General features: G+C 34.2%; 2 protein-coding genes across 3 annotated transcripts; one reads left to right on the top strand and one right to left on the bottom strand.

Moving 5' to 3' along the window:
- Positions 1-1,024: 1,024 nt before the first annotated feature.
- On the top strand, positions 1,025-5,057 carry LOC104890403 (calreticulin). Its single transcript, NM_001303065.1, has 14 exons — positions 1,025-1,146; positions 2,139-2,246; positions 2,360-2,552; positions 2,653-2,911; positions 3,006-3,062; positions 3,171-3,218; positions 3,308-3,394; positions 3,482-3,539; positions 3,651-3,718; positions 3,799-3,894; positions 3,993-4,040; positions 4,468-4,497; positions 4,591-4,674; positions 4,770-5,057. The coding sequence occupies exons 1-14, from the start codon at positions 1,044-1,046 to the stop codon at positions 4,779-4,781; spliced, it is 1,251 nt and encodes a 416-aa protein (NP_001289994.1). The 5' UTR covers positions 1,025-1,043; the 3' UTR covers positions 4,782-5,057.
- A 561-nt stretch (positions 5,058-5,618) lies between these two features.
- On the bottom strand, positions 5,619-9,450 carry LOC104890404 (universal stress protein A-like protein). 2 transcript variants are annotated; one of them, XM_010675877.4, is made up of 4 exons: positions 9,006-9,351; positions 6,400-6,503; positions 6,060-6,178; positions 5,619-5,868 (listed from the first exon to the last, which is right to left on the bottom strand). In XM_010675877.4, exons 1-4 carry the CDS (start codon positions 9,196-9,198, stop codon positions 5,790-5,792), a joined length of 495 nt encoding a protein of 164 aa, XP_010674179.1. In that variant the 5' UTR covers positions 9,199-9,351; the 3' UTR covers positions 5,619-5,789. The 2 variants fall into 2 exon arrangements, with proteins under 2 accessions (XP_010674179.1, XP_057250452.1); XM_057394469.1 differs by lacking the exons at positions 5,619-5,868; positions 6,060-6,178; positions 6,400-6,503 and adding an exon at positions 6,865-7,370 and having other exon boundaries at positions 9,006-9,450.
- Between the last annotated feature and the right edge of the window lie 342 nt (positions 9,451-9,792).

Here is a 9,792-nt window from a genome sequence, read left to right as displayed (position 1 = left end):
CCTTGAAACTCGAACTACATCTGAAAATTTTTAAAAACAACCTGACAGTCTTAATGCATTAAACTAGTCCTAAATGAATTAAATTATTCATTAAATGAATTTTAAAAAAATGTATTGAATGGGAGAAACATGTCATTATGTACATTAAACTAGCCATCAAATTCAAAAAAGGGTTCCCTTCTTCAAATTAGCTTGGATCGTTACCTAATTTCAGCTCTGTTTTATTCAACTTATTTTAACTTATATTAGAAAAAATAAGATATTATAAGATAAAACAAAATAAGTTGAATCAAACGAACCCTTAAACGGTTTACTTTATGCAAACACACATACAATTAAAAAAAAAAAAAAGTACAGAAAATACATCTCATAAGATTTGATCCCATAACCTCAAACTTATACACTAAAGTTTTAACCACCAAATCAAATAAATGTTTTGTGTTCTATTTATAAAGTAAAATGTTAATAAATAAATATTTAATTACACGAGACATAACCGAACCAAAAAATTAGTAGTTTTTAATTAAGGAAAAAGCTAAAAATGCAAAAAACAGGAAATCTCTTACAAACTGATACTACTTTAAATCCACTCTCATAAACTATATGGGGCCCATCGTCCATAAATAAATTATAAGTTCTTAATGATCACAGTCCATTCGATGTGCACATGCGCGTCTCACGTGATTCCTCTAAATAAACCCCCAAAAAACCCACATGAGTGGCAAGTCCAGTAAATAACATGAAACCCAAGGGCATATGATGGAAATATTCGAGAACAAATAACACCTCCAGTTCGTGTAAATCCCCAATAAAAACCCGCCACGTCAATCACAATGACACTCCCATCCAACGTGTCAACACATAACAGGTCCACATCATATAACAATTTCCTATAAGGAAAAACCACGTGTAAAATCAAAATTTACGTAGAAGAAGTCTACACTTCCTTTAGTATATTTAGCCTCAAATTACTACTGGTCACTTATACATTTCTCACCTTCCTCAAATTTCTCTCTCTTTCTCACTCTCCTCAAGAGTTAACAATGGAGAATCGGGGGCGAAACCCTAGCTTTCTCTCTCTCCTCCTTCTTCTCTCTCTTTTTGCCATCGCATCTGCTAAAGTGTTCTTCGAGGAACGTTTCGAAGGTATTTTTCATTTCATTGAATTTCTCTCTCTTCGTCGATTTCGTCATTTTTTTCAATTCTGGATTTCATTTTGATGATGTTATGAATTTTATTTTGATGATGTTATGAATTTTTTGTTAATTTTATAGAATTTTAGCTGAATTTTTATGTGGATCATAGATTTTTGATGGTGAGGAACTTATGATGTAATGACGCTTGTTTCTGAGTTTAATATAGCTTGATTTTGTGTAGATCATACGTTTTTTCAGTGACTTGTTTGGATTGCGGTTTTGTAGGTTGTTTTTGTGGTTGAATTTGATTTTAATTTGATTGGGTCCGATTCGATTGGTTTTGGATCTGATTGTGTGTTGCTTGGTTCTGTTTTTTTATAGTTTGAATTGATAGCAGATCTGTGCATAATGTAGTATATTGATTGTGTTTTAAGATAATGTCAGTTGATTATGCAAATTTAGATTGATGAATGAGGCTTCTAGGAATAGTGATTTAGTTAACATTTTTGAATTGTTTTAAGAGTCGCCTTGTTGTCCAGTCACATTAATTAGGTGTAGCTGTGAAGAAGTATCAGTCTGTGAATAATGGATTCGTCGCGGTCGGATAATTTAGGTTTCATGTGTTTCAATCAGTATCGATTGATGCTTGATTAAATAGTAAACTGTAGAAGTATTTGGTAATTGTACGCATTTTTATTTAAAAAAAGTTTGTACTCTTTTTGAGCTCCTTGGGAAAAAAGCTACTCACAAGAGATTGCTAAGTTTGTTTTATTGGTTCAACATTATATTTTGACTGAACTTCGAAGATGAATTAGGGTTAGAAGACTATAATAGAGATATTTTTTTCCTCTATAGCAATTCAGTTTGTCCAGTACTTTATCAGGACATGAATTTAACTTCCAAGCATGGATATGATATAGTAGGGGCGTAGAGTAGTTTAAAATTTCCTTTCCTTTAATTTCCTTTTCCCCCTATTGAGCTGATTTCTTTTGGTTGGTGAAGATGGATGGGAGAAGCGTTGGGTCAAATCTGAATGGAAGAAGGATGAAAGTATGGCTGGAGAGTGGAATTACACATCCGGCAAATGGAACGGAGATGCCAATGACAAAGGTACTCTTTGATGATATGTCTTTTAGTGTATGAAAGTTTTTGGCTTTCAAGTTCATATTTAAAGTTTTGTTACCGTCTGAGTTATAATAACCTGATTTACCCATGTGTTGCAGGTATCCAGACTAGCGAGGACTACAGATTCTATGCTATCTCTGCTGAATTCCCAGAATTCAGCAACAAAGATAATACCTTGGTTTTCCAGTTTTCTGTTAAGCATGAACAGAAGCTTGATTGTGGAGGTGGTTACATGAAGTTACTCAGTGGTGAAGTTGACCAGAAGAAATTTGGTGGGGATACCCCATACAGGTAAATATAAAATTTTCCCCATTATTGAAGGATTGTGATTTTGAAGTATCTGTTGGTTTTTATGTACTAATTTAAAATGTGCAACTTGTTGGCATTGCAGCATTATGTTTGGCCCTGATATCTGTGGGTACAGTACTAAGAAAGTCCATGCCATTTTCAACTACAATGATACAAATCACTTGATCAAGAAGGATGTCCCTTGTGAGACTGACCAATTGACTCATGTGTACACCTTCATTCTCCGCCCAGATGCTACCTACAGCATCCTCATCGACAACCAGGAGAAACAAACTGGTAGTCTTTACACTGACTGGGACCTACTTCCTGCTAAGAAAATCAAGGATCCTGAGGCTAAGAAGGTATGTATTCTCTGAGCAAATTATTTCCCCTAGCTTCTTTGTTGGGTTACTGAATAGATATGCTAATTAATCTGGATGGTTTTTTGCTTTTTAGCCCGAGGATTGGGATGACAAGGAGTTCATTCCTGACCCCGAAGACAAGAAGCCAGAGGTATTGATTTTATTTTGCTTCTCCGTCCCCCTACTGTCTTAGATAACTATTGTTGAATTTGTTTATATATATTGGAAAATTTAACTTACTAGTCTTTTGATTATTAAGGGTTATGACGACATCCCAGCAGAGATTACTGACCCTGAGGCTAAGAAGGTAATGTGTATTGAAATTCGTGTGAAGTGTTATATCTTATATGCCGGACTTTGCAACTGGATATAGCTGACATGTTCAATTATTTTCAGCCGGAGGACTGGGATGATGAGGAAGATGGTGAATGGACTGCCCCAACCATTCCAAACCCCGAGTACAAGGGCCCATGGAAAGCAAAGGTTGGTTCCGTTTCTTTTTTTCAAATCTCTGTGAAATTAACGAGTGGCATAGCATATAATTGGACAAGCTATATACATTGATTGCAGAAAATCAAGAACCCCAACTACAAGGGCAAGTGGAAGGCACCCATGATCGACAACCCAGGTTTGAACTGCTTCTCTTTTTTTATGTTTTGGTTCCTGCCTTTGCTCCCCTCCTTGCCAAGAAACTTGCAAATTTAAATGGACTGCTGAGCAAACTATTTTCATATTTCAGAATTCAAGGATGACCCAGAACTGTATGTTTACCCCAAGCTCAGATATGTTGGCGTTGAGTTGTGGCAGGTAATTTTACTTCTCTTCTACTATAAGCCTTAGCTTATATTTTTTATGAGAAACCTATTGATAATTATCGACCATTACAGGTGAAGTCTGGCACACTCTTTGACAACGTCTTGGTCTGTGATGACCCTGAGTATGCAAAGCAGTTGGCTGAGGAAACCTGGGGAAAGCAAAAGGATGTAAGTTGGTTTGCTTCCTCTATTACGATGGTGCTATATCCAGTTTCCGACATCTGAGTATTTCTATTATCTGACATTTTTTTGCATGTCTTTTGCAGGCTGAAAAGGCTGCTTTTGAGGAGCTTGAGAAGAAGAGAGAGGAGGAGGTATGATCATCATCTATTTCCCTGGTCCTTTATGAAGTTTGTTTCTATTTCTCCTACGGGCGTCTATTTTTTAGTCCCTTTTCTGCATGCTACTTGTCATGCTGATAACCTGTAGTAAAAGAGGACGTAGGAGGAATAGGACATTCAGTTGGAAATATAATACTTCTCCATCCAATTTTATCTATCTTGAACCCTGCAAATGGTCCAAATTCTGTTACCATAGTAATTTTTGTATCAGTAATTGTGCTGTCAAATCTTGTCCCGATTGGTAAGAAAACAGGCATGAATAGAATTTGAAATTAGGAAAATCTATTTTGAAACACCTGTAATTTACTATAGCTCAGAATGGTCTGATGTTCCTATCTCTCCATTACCAAATGAACTTCTGTAAAGATTGTATTCTGACTTAATTTTGATACTTGAACAGGAAACCAAGGATGATCCCGTTGAATCAGATGTAAGTGTCAACTTATCGCTGTCGAAAGTTAGCATTTATTACTTTCCGTTATGCCATAGTTGTAATCCTTCTTTTTTCATGCTTTTCTTTCAGGCTGAGGATGAAGATGAAGCTGAAGCCGACGACTCTGATAAGGATGATGCTGATAAATCCGATGATAAGGATGACGATCAACATGTAAGTCCATTGACATTCTAATTTCTAAGTAACAACGCATGGCGCATGGTGTTCTATTTCCTAACATCGGTCATGTTTGTGGTTGTATTTTACAGGATGAACTGTGAGTACTCGAGCAGTATCAAGGAGAATTCTAATTCAGACTCATTGTTCACAAGCAATTTTCTCTTATCAATTTTTAGCATAGGTTTTTGGTAGTAGACTTAAAAAGACACCAAATCAAAAGCCTGTATGACATATTAGTTTTTCTCATTCGGCTGTATTTGGTGGATAATAGCTAAAGGGCCAAGGAGATTTCCAGTTTTCTTATTACATATTTAAACATGAAATAGAGATTCTGGAATGGTAAATGAGCTGAGTTATTCTAATTTTGCCTTTTCTTCTGTGCATGTCTATTTTGTTGCATTTCATTTTTGGGTGATTATTTTTCCAAGGCAGTAATGCTTGAAAAATCTTGATCCTCTTTTACTTGGTGTACGTTGTTTTTTGAGAAAGTCTGTATGCTTCTCTTTAACTGGTAAAATCCTCCCTTTACCTGCATGTAACTCCATGTAGCTCAGCTCAGTTAAAAGTTCTGCACTTGCAACTCGGTCTATGCTGAGGCGCCGAGCTTAAAGAGGTTAAAAATAGCCTAACTAACCATTGCAGACAAGTGACTAGTGCATTTTGAGTTTTGCCTGGGTGCTTCAGGAGGTTTTGTGCAGATTGCACGGTTGTTCTGACATATGGTGTCTTAATGCTATCAGCTATCAGCTATCAGCTATCGTTACCTTGTACAAACTCCCAACAGTTTATGAACAATTAATGGGCAATTAATCCCAGTATTTGACAATTAATCAGGTATACATATAATTCAACATCTTGATTCATTACCGCAATATAATACCGCTCATCAGATGGACAATTACTGCACATTATTTTTAGCTTTTAAGTATAAACCTATATAAAAGCAAACAAACAAGAATTATACTTTTAGATAATTCTCTAATGAATGAAACAGATGTAGTGTGAAAGGTAGTTATACAGTTTTTATCATACATCAAAGTGTACCTTACTTTTAAAAGTTACATCGTATATCTATGTGTCTTCGACTCTTCAAATCCGAAACGAGCATTTCATTTTGGCATCTTCACGACAAGAACAGGACAACCCGCATTTTGGACACAGTGATGACTCACACTCTTCAATATGGCCCTGACAAAATTTAACATATTTGTTCTCTTAGCTATAGTAATTAGTACAAACATAATGAAGCGTTTTATTATTTTGTAATGTGACTAGGTCTCCATAATATGATTACGGAATACTACGACAGTCCATTTTACTGAACAGCAAACATCATATAACTTTGGTCTTTGTTTAGAAAGAATAAAGTTAACTTGTACCTAGTGAGCTGACCATAGCCATGGCTCCCCGTCACAAGCAAGTCAGCCTTCAAAACTTTCACCATCTCACATATTACATCTCCAGGATCTCCTTCTTCAACTCTTCCTTCCACCTTTACCTTTATAGGGAACAACATTTAAATCACAACGTATCGTTTATTCTCAATTAAATGACAAATTCATCTAATATTTTGGCCTAATGATTAAATTAAAATACCCTAAACGATATGTTACAAATTTAAATCCTTCTATCCTTTTTTGTACTACGTTTGTGGCTCATATGAATGAAAAAAATTGACAAATTCATCTCTACAAATATTAACTTGCAAAGCTCACTCACATCATGCTCAGCGCACAGCTTCTCGGCCTTCTGTAGGACCCAACACGCCATGTCACTGTCCCGCCTGTCAAGTGATGATAAAGCATCGTGGGAGGACAAATATGCTGAATAATTTCCAAAACCAAAAAAAAAAATCAATGAATAATAGGAGTATCCCTTAGGGTATAAGAAGTTAAATATTTTTCCGTTCTATTTGAAATGAAACATTTGCTTTTTTCACGTAACTCAACGCGTTTGTTTAATAGTTAATATCTTTAGTTGTGCACACGTAAAAAATATGAAAAGGTTATAATTTGAAAGAGTGCATCGAGACGAATCTAATAAGAATTCACTTGACTATGTTTTTCTTTATATAATGGCGATAATTGGAGTCAAAATTGATCAATGAATAGTGTCATTTCACTCAATATTTCAATAAAACAGAACGGAGGAAGTATAAAAATATTAAGCGACAATAAACATTAATTATTGATTAACGTATAATTTTATTTTATTAATTTCTCAAATTTTTTTTTTTTTGAATAGTAAAATTAATTCATTAATAAAAAGTCATACGACATCTACATAAGCAATCGAATCAAACAAATACATAAGTTGAATCAAACAAAAATTTCCTTCATAAAAACTACGATCGTCAAACAAATCTTGCAATGTGGAACATCTCCCGCTTATATCGCTGGAAAATACAGCCTTGTTGGAGAGACAATCTAACGATCCCTTGTAGTCGTGAGGATGATTTCCGTCGGATTCATCTGACCGTATTCGAAAAATTGATAACCTTTGAGATCCCGCATAATTCTTCACCAACAAAATAATTTCACGGCAATCCATTAGATCTAGTATCCCGGATTGTAACCTGTAGAAATTCCCCTCTAAAAGAGGAGAAAAACCCTGTCTTTCGAAGGAGGTCGAAAAACCTTGTCTTTCGAAGGAGATCGAAAAACCTTTTCTTACGAAGGAGATCGAAAACCCTGTCTTTCGAGGGAGAAATTGTTATTGGAAACCTAAAAACAAATAAAAAAGCAAAGGTGGGGGCTTTCCAACGGTAAAAACCGATGGAAGCCCTTTTAATTTCTCAAATAATCCTATTTATATACTCCTTGTCTCCTTCTATAGCTTTGTATTTTAATTATGTAGATTTTCTTATGACAATTATATATAGAATATTTAAGTTAAAGTTAACTTTGACCATGTTTAACTTTTTTTTTTAGAGAGACCATGTTTATTGTTTAGTATTCCACATACCATATGAATGAAAAGATATTGTAATGTGAGATTTGGTTGGATTCATTTCTCAATGATAGTCATTTGGTTAATAATACCACATTATCAAGATGATTATATTACTATAAACACAATGTTATCATTGAGAATTAAGGTTAATAAATTTGGCAATTAAAGAGAAAAAGCAAAAGTTTAAAGTTACCATTGATAATTTCTTTTTTTTTAAAATATGTTGGATTTGTTTGAATGTATACTTTTAAAATATATACTTTTCATTGTTTCACTAATAGATAATTAAACTATATATGTGGCTAAAGATGTACATGGAAGACTGTGCAAAAGCAAAATGTCAAGATAAAATTCTTACAATACTATATATAATAAATGTTAGTTATGTGTTAGAACTTTTATTTTAATTATACAAATTAGAGATATTCATGGTAAAAAAAATAAACAACAAATGCAAAGAGATGGATGGGATATTGAGGCATGAGAGTATTAGAGGTGATCATGGGTTGGGCTTTGGTAAAAAAAAATGGCCCGTTTCGGGACAAAGCCGCGGGTCGGGGCGAAAAATCGGCGCCAAAATCCGGTATTCGGGTTGGGCCTAGCAGAGAGAAACAAGGAGGTCAATAAAGAAAGAGTTGTTAATTAATCAAAGATCTAATTGATCACCACGAGCCGAAATTTAGCTTATTTTTTCAAATATGAGTTGTTCGTAGTTCGAATTTTTTGCCCAAAAAATCAGATCGGTCCGAAAAAACGTGTCCAAAGCCCACTCAAAATTGGACCGGAAAGGCCTACGAGCCGAGCTAATCTTAATCAACTCTAGCATATATATATTTATACCATCCAAAATTCCAATTGCTCAAAACAAGCTTTTAACAAACTACGTACCAAAGTCCAAAAAACAAAAGGTCTATAATAAAAAGAAGGAAGCCAATGACATTTCTTCATAGTGGCATGATGCCAATTACCCACCCATCAATTGGCATCTTTGATATAATAAATAATTTTAGCTTTATATGTTCCGTGTGTTTGATAAAATTCTTTCTATTTAAATCTAATTGGTTAAAGTATTGAGTTTATTCATCATATAACCGGGTGTATCATCTGCATAATTTATCAAAGATTAAATTTTGTTCATTTCCTCATTTGAAACTCTCTTCCTCGATCTAGTACATTCTATATCAAATAATTTCACTCAATCTTTATGCATGATAACAAAAAAATACTTATAAAGTTGTCCATCCTAAATCCTAATTAGCAGTTTAGCATGAGTTTATATTTATATATCAGCTCAATAACATTCATTATTAACTACTAATTGAAATACTAAATTCAACACAATTATAATTGAGATGATGTTGATGAAAATATACCAGAGTTATCAAAGCCAGAGTACACAACAGTAGGTCTCTTAGCATGGAGAATTACAAAGGAATCTTCAGGGTGTCGTACGATGATGTTGTTGAGACACCATGATAAGGCATACATACTTTCTTCACTTTCATCCACAGCCACCACTATTTTCCTTGCTTTATGTTTCTCTCCTCCAATTTCTTCACTACCCATTTTTTATTTTTTTTCAACTTTGGAATATTATTTTTCTTGTTTGTGAATTGTGATTATTTTGTATATGCAATGAGTTTATATAATAGGGTTTTGGAATATGTAGTCGTAAGCAGATTAAAGTCGTTAATGGTTTTAAAACAGGAGCTAAGGGTTGTTTTATGTTTATGTTGTCTTTGTAAAAAGTTGATGTTGAAATTTTAGGTTTTTTTAAAAGGTGTGAAGAGACACCTGAGGTAGCATAAGAAAGTAGGGTGGATATTAGAAACAATTTTTTCTAGGTCTCTAAGAGCACCAATAATGGTGAGAAATTATTCTCCTCATTTTAGAAAAAAGGGGAAAATCACCTTCGTGTTATTGTTGGATGCTCCGCATAAAGAGTGGAACCCTAATGTATATAAGGAGGGTTCTCATTTCAGCAACCATTGAAATCGCGCTAGGTGACAGCGAAAATTGGTTCCTTTTCGTGATTACTATTTACAAAAGATGACATAATTTTATTAATTTTTGATGAATTGAAAAAATTACAAATGACCATATTTTTTTATTCTCTAACATAACCAATCTTCATATATTTCCAACACTTCAAAATCTCAT

This window comes from Beta vulgaris, chromosome 4, assembly GCF_026745355.1.
Source record: "Beta vulgaris subsp. vulgaris cultivar EL10 chromosome 4, EL10.2, whole genome shotgun sequence".
Classification (NCBI taxonomy): domain Eukaryota; kingdom Viridiplantae; phylum Streptophyta; class Magnoliopsida; order Caryophyllales; family Amaranthaceae; genus Beta; species Beta vulgaris.
This window is presented reverse-complemented; position numbering and strand designations above follow the sequence as displayed.

Coding starts and splice junctions, on each gene's coding strand:
- LOC104890403 (NM_001303065.1), top strand. CDS start 1,044: ATGGAGAATCGGGGGCGAAACCCTAGCTTTCTCTCTCTCCTCCTTCTT. Junction 3,063..3,170: donor CCGAAGACAAGAAGCCAGAG/GTATTGATTTTA, acceptor TTGATTATTAAG/GGTTATGACGACATCCCAGC. Junction 4,498..4,590: donor ATGATCCCGTTGAATCAGAT/GTAAGTGTCAAC, acceptor CTTTTCTTTCAG/GCTGAGGATGAAGATGAAGC.
- LOC104890404 (XM_057394469.1), bottom strand. CDS start 9,198: ATGGGTAGTGAAGAAATTGGAGGAGAGAAACATAAAGCAAGGAAAATA. Junction 7,371..9,005: donor CTCTGGCTTTGATAACTCTG/GTATATTTTCAT, acceptor CTCGAAAGACAG/GGTTTTCGATCTCCTTCGTA.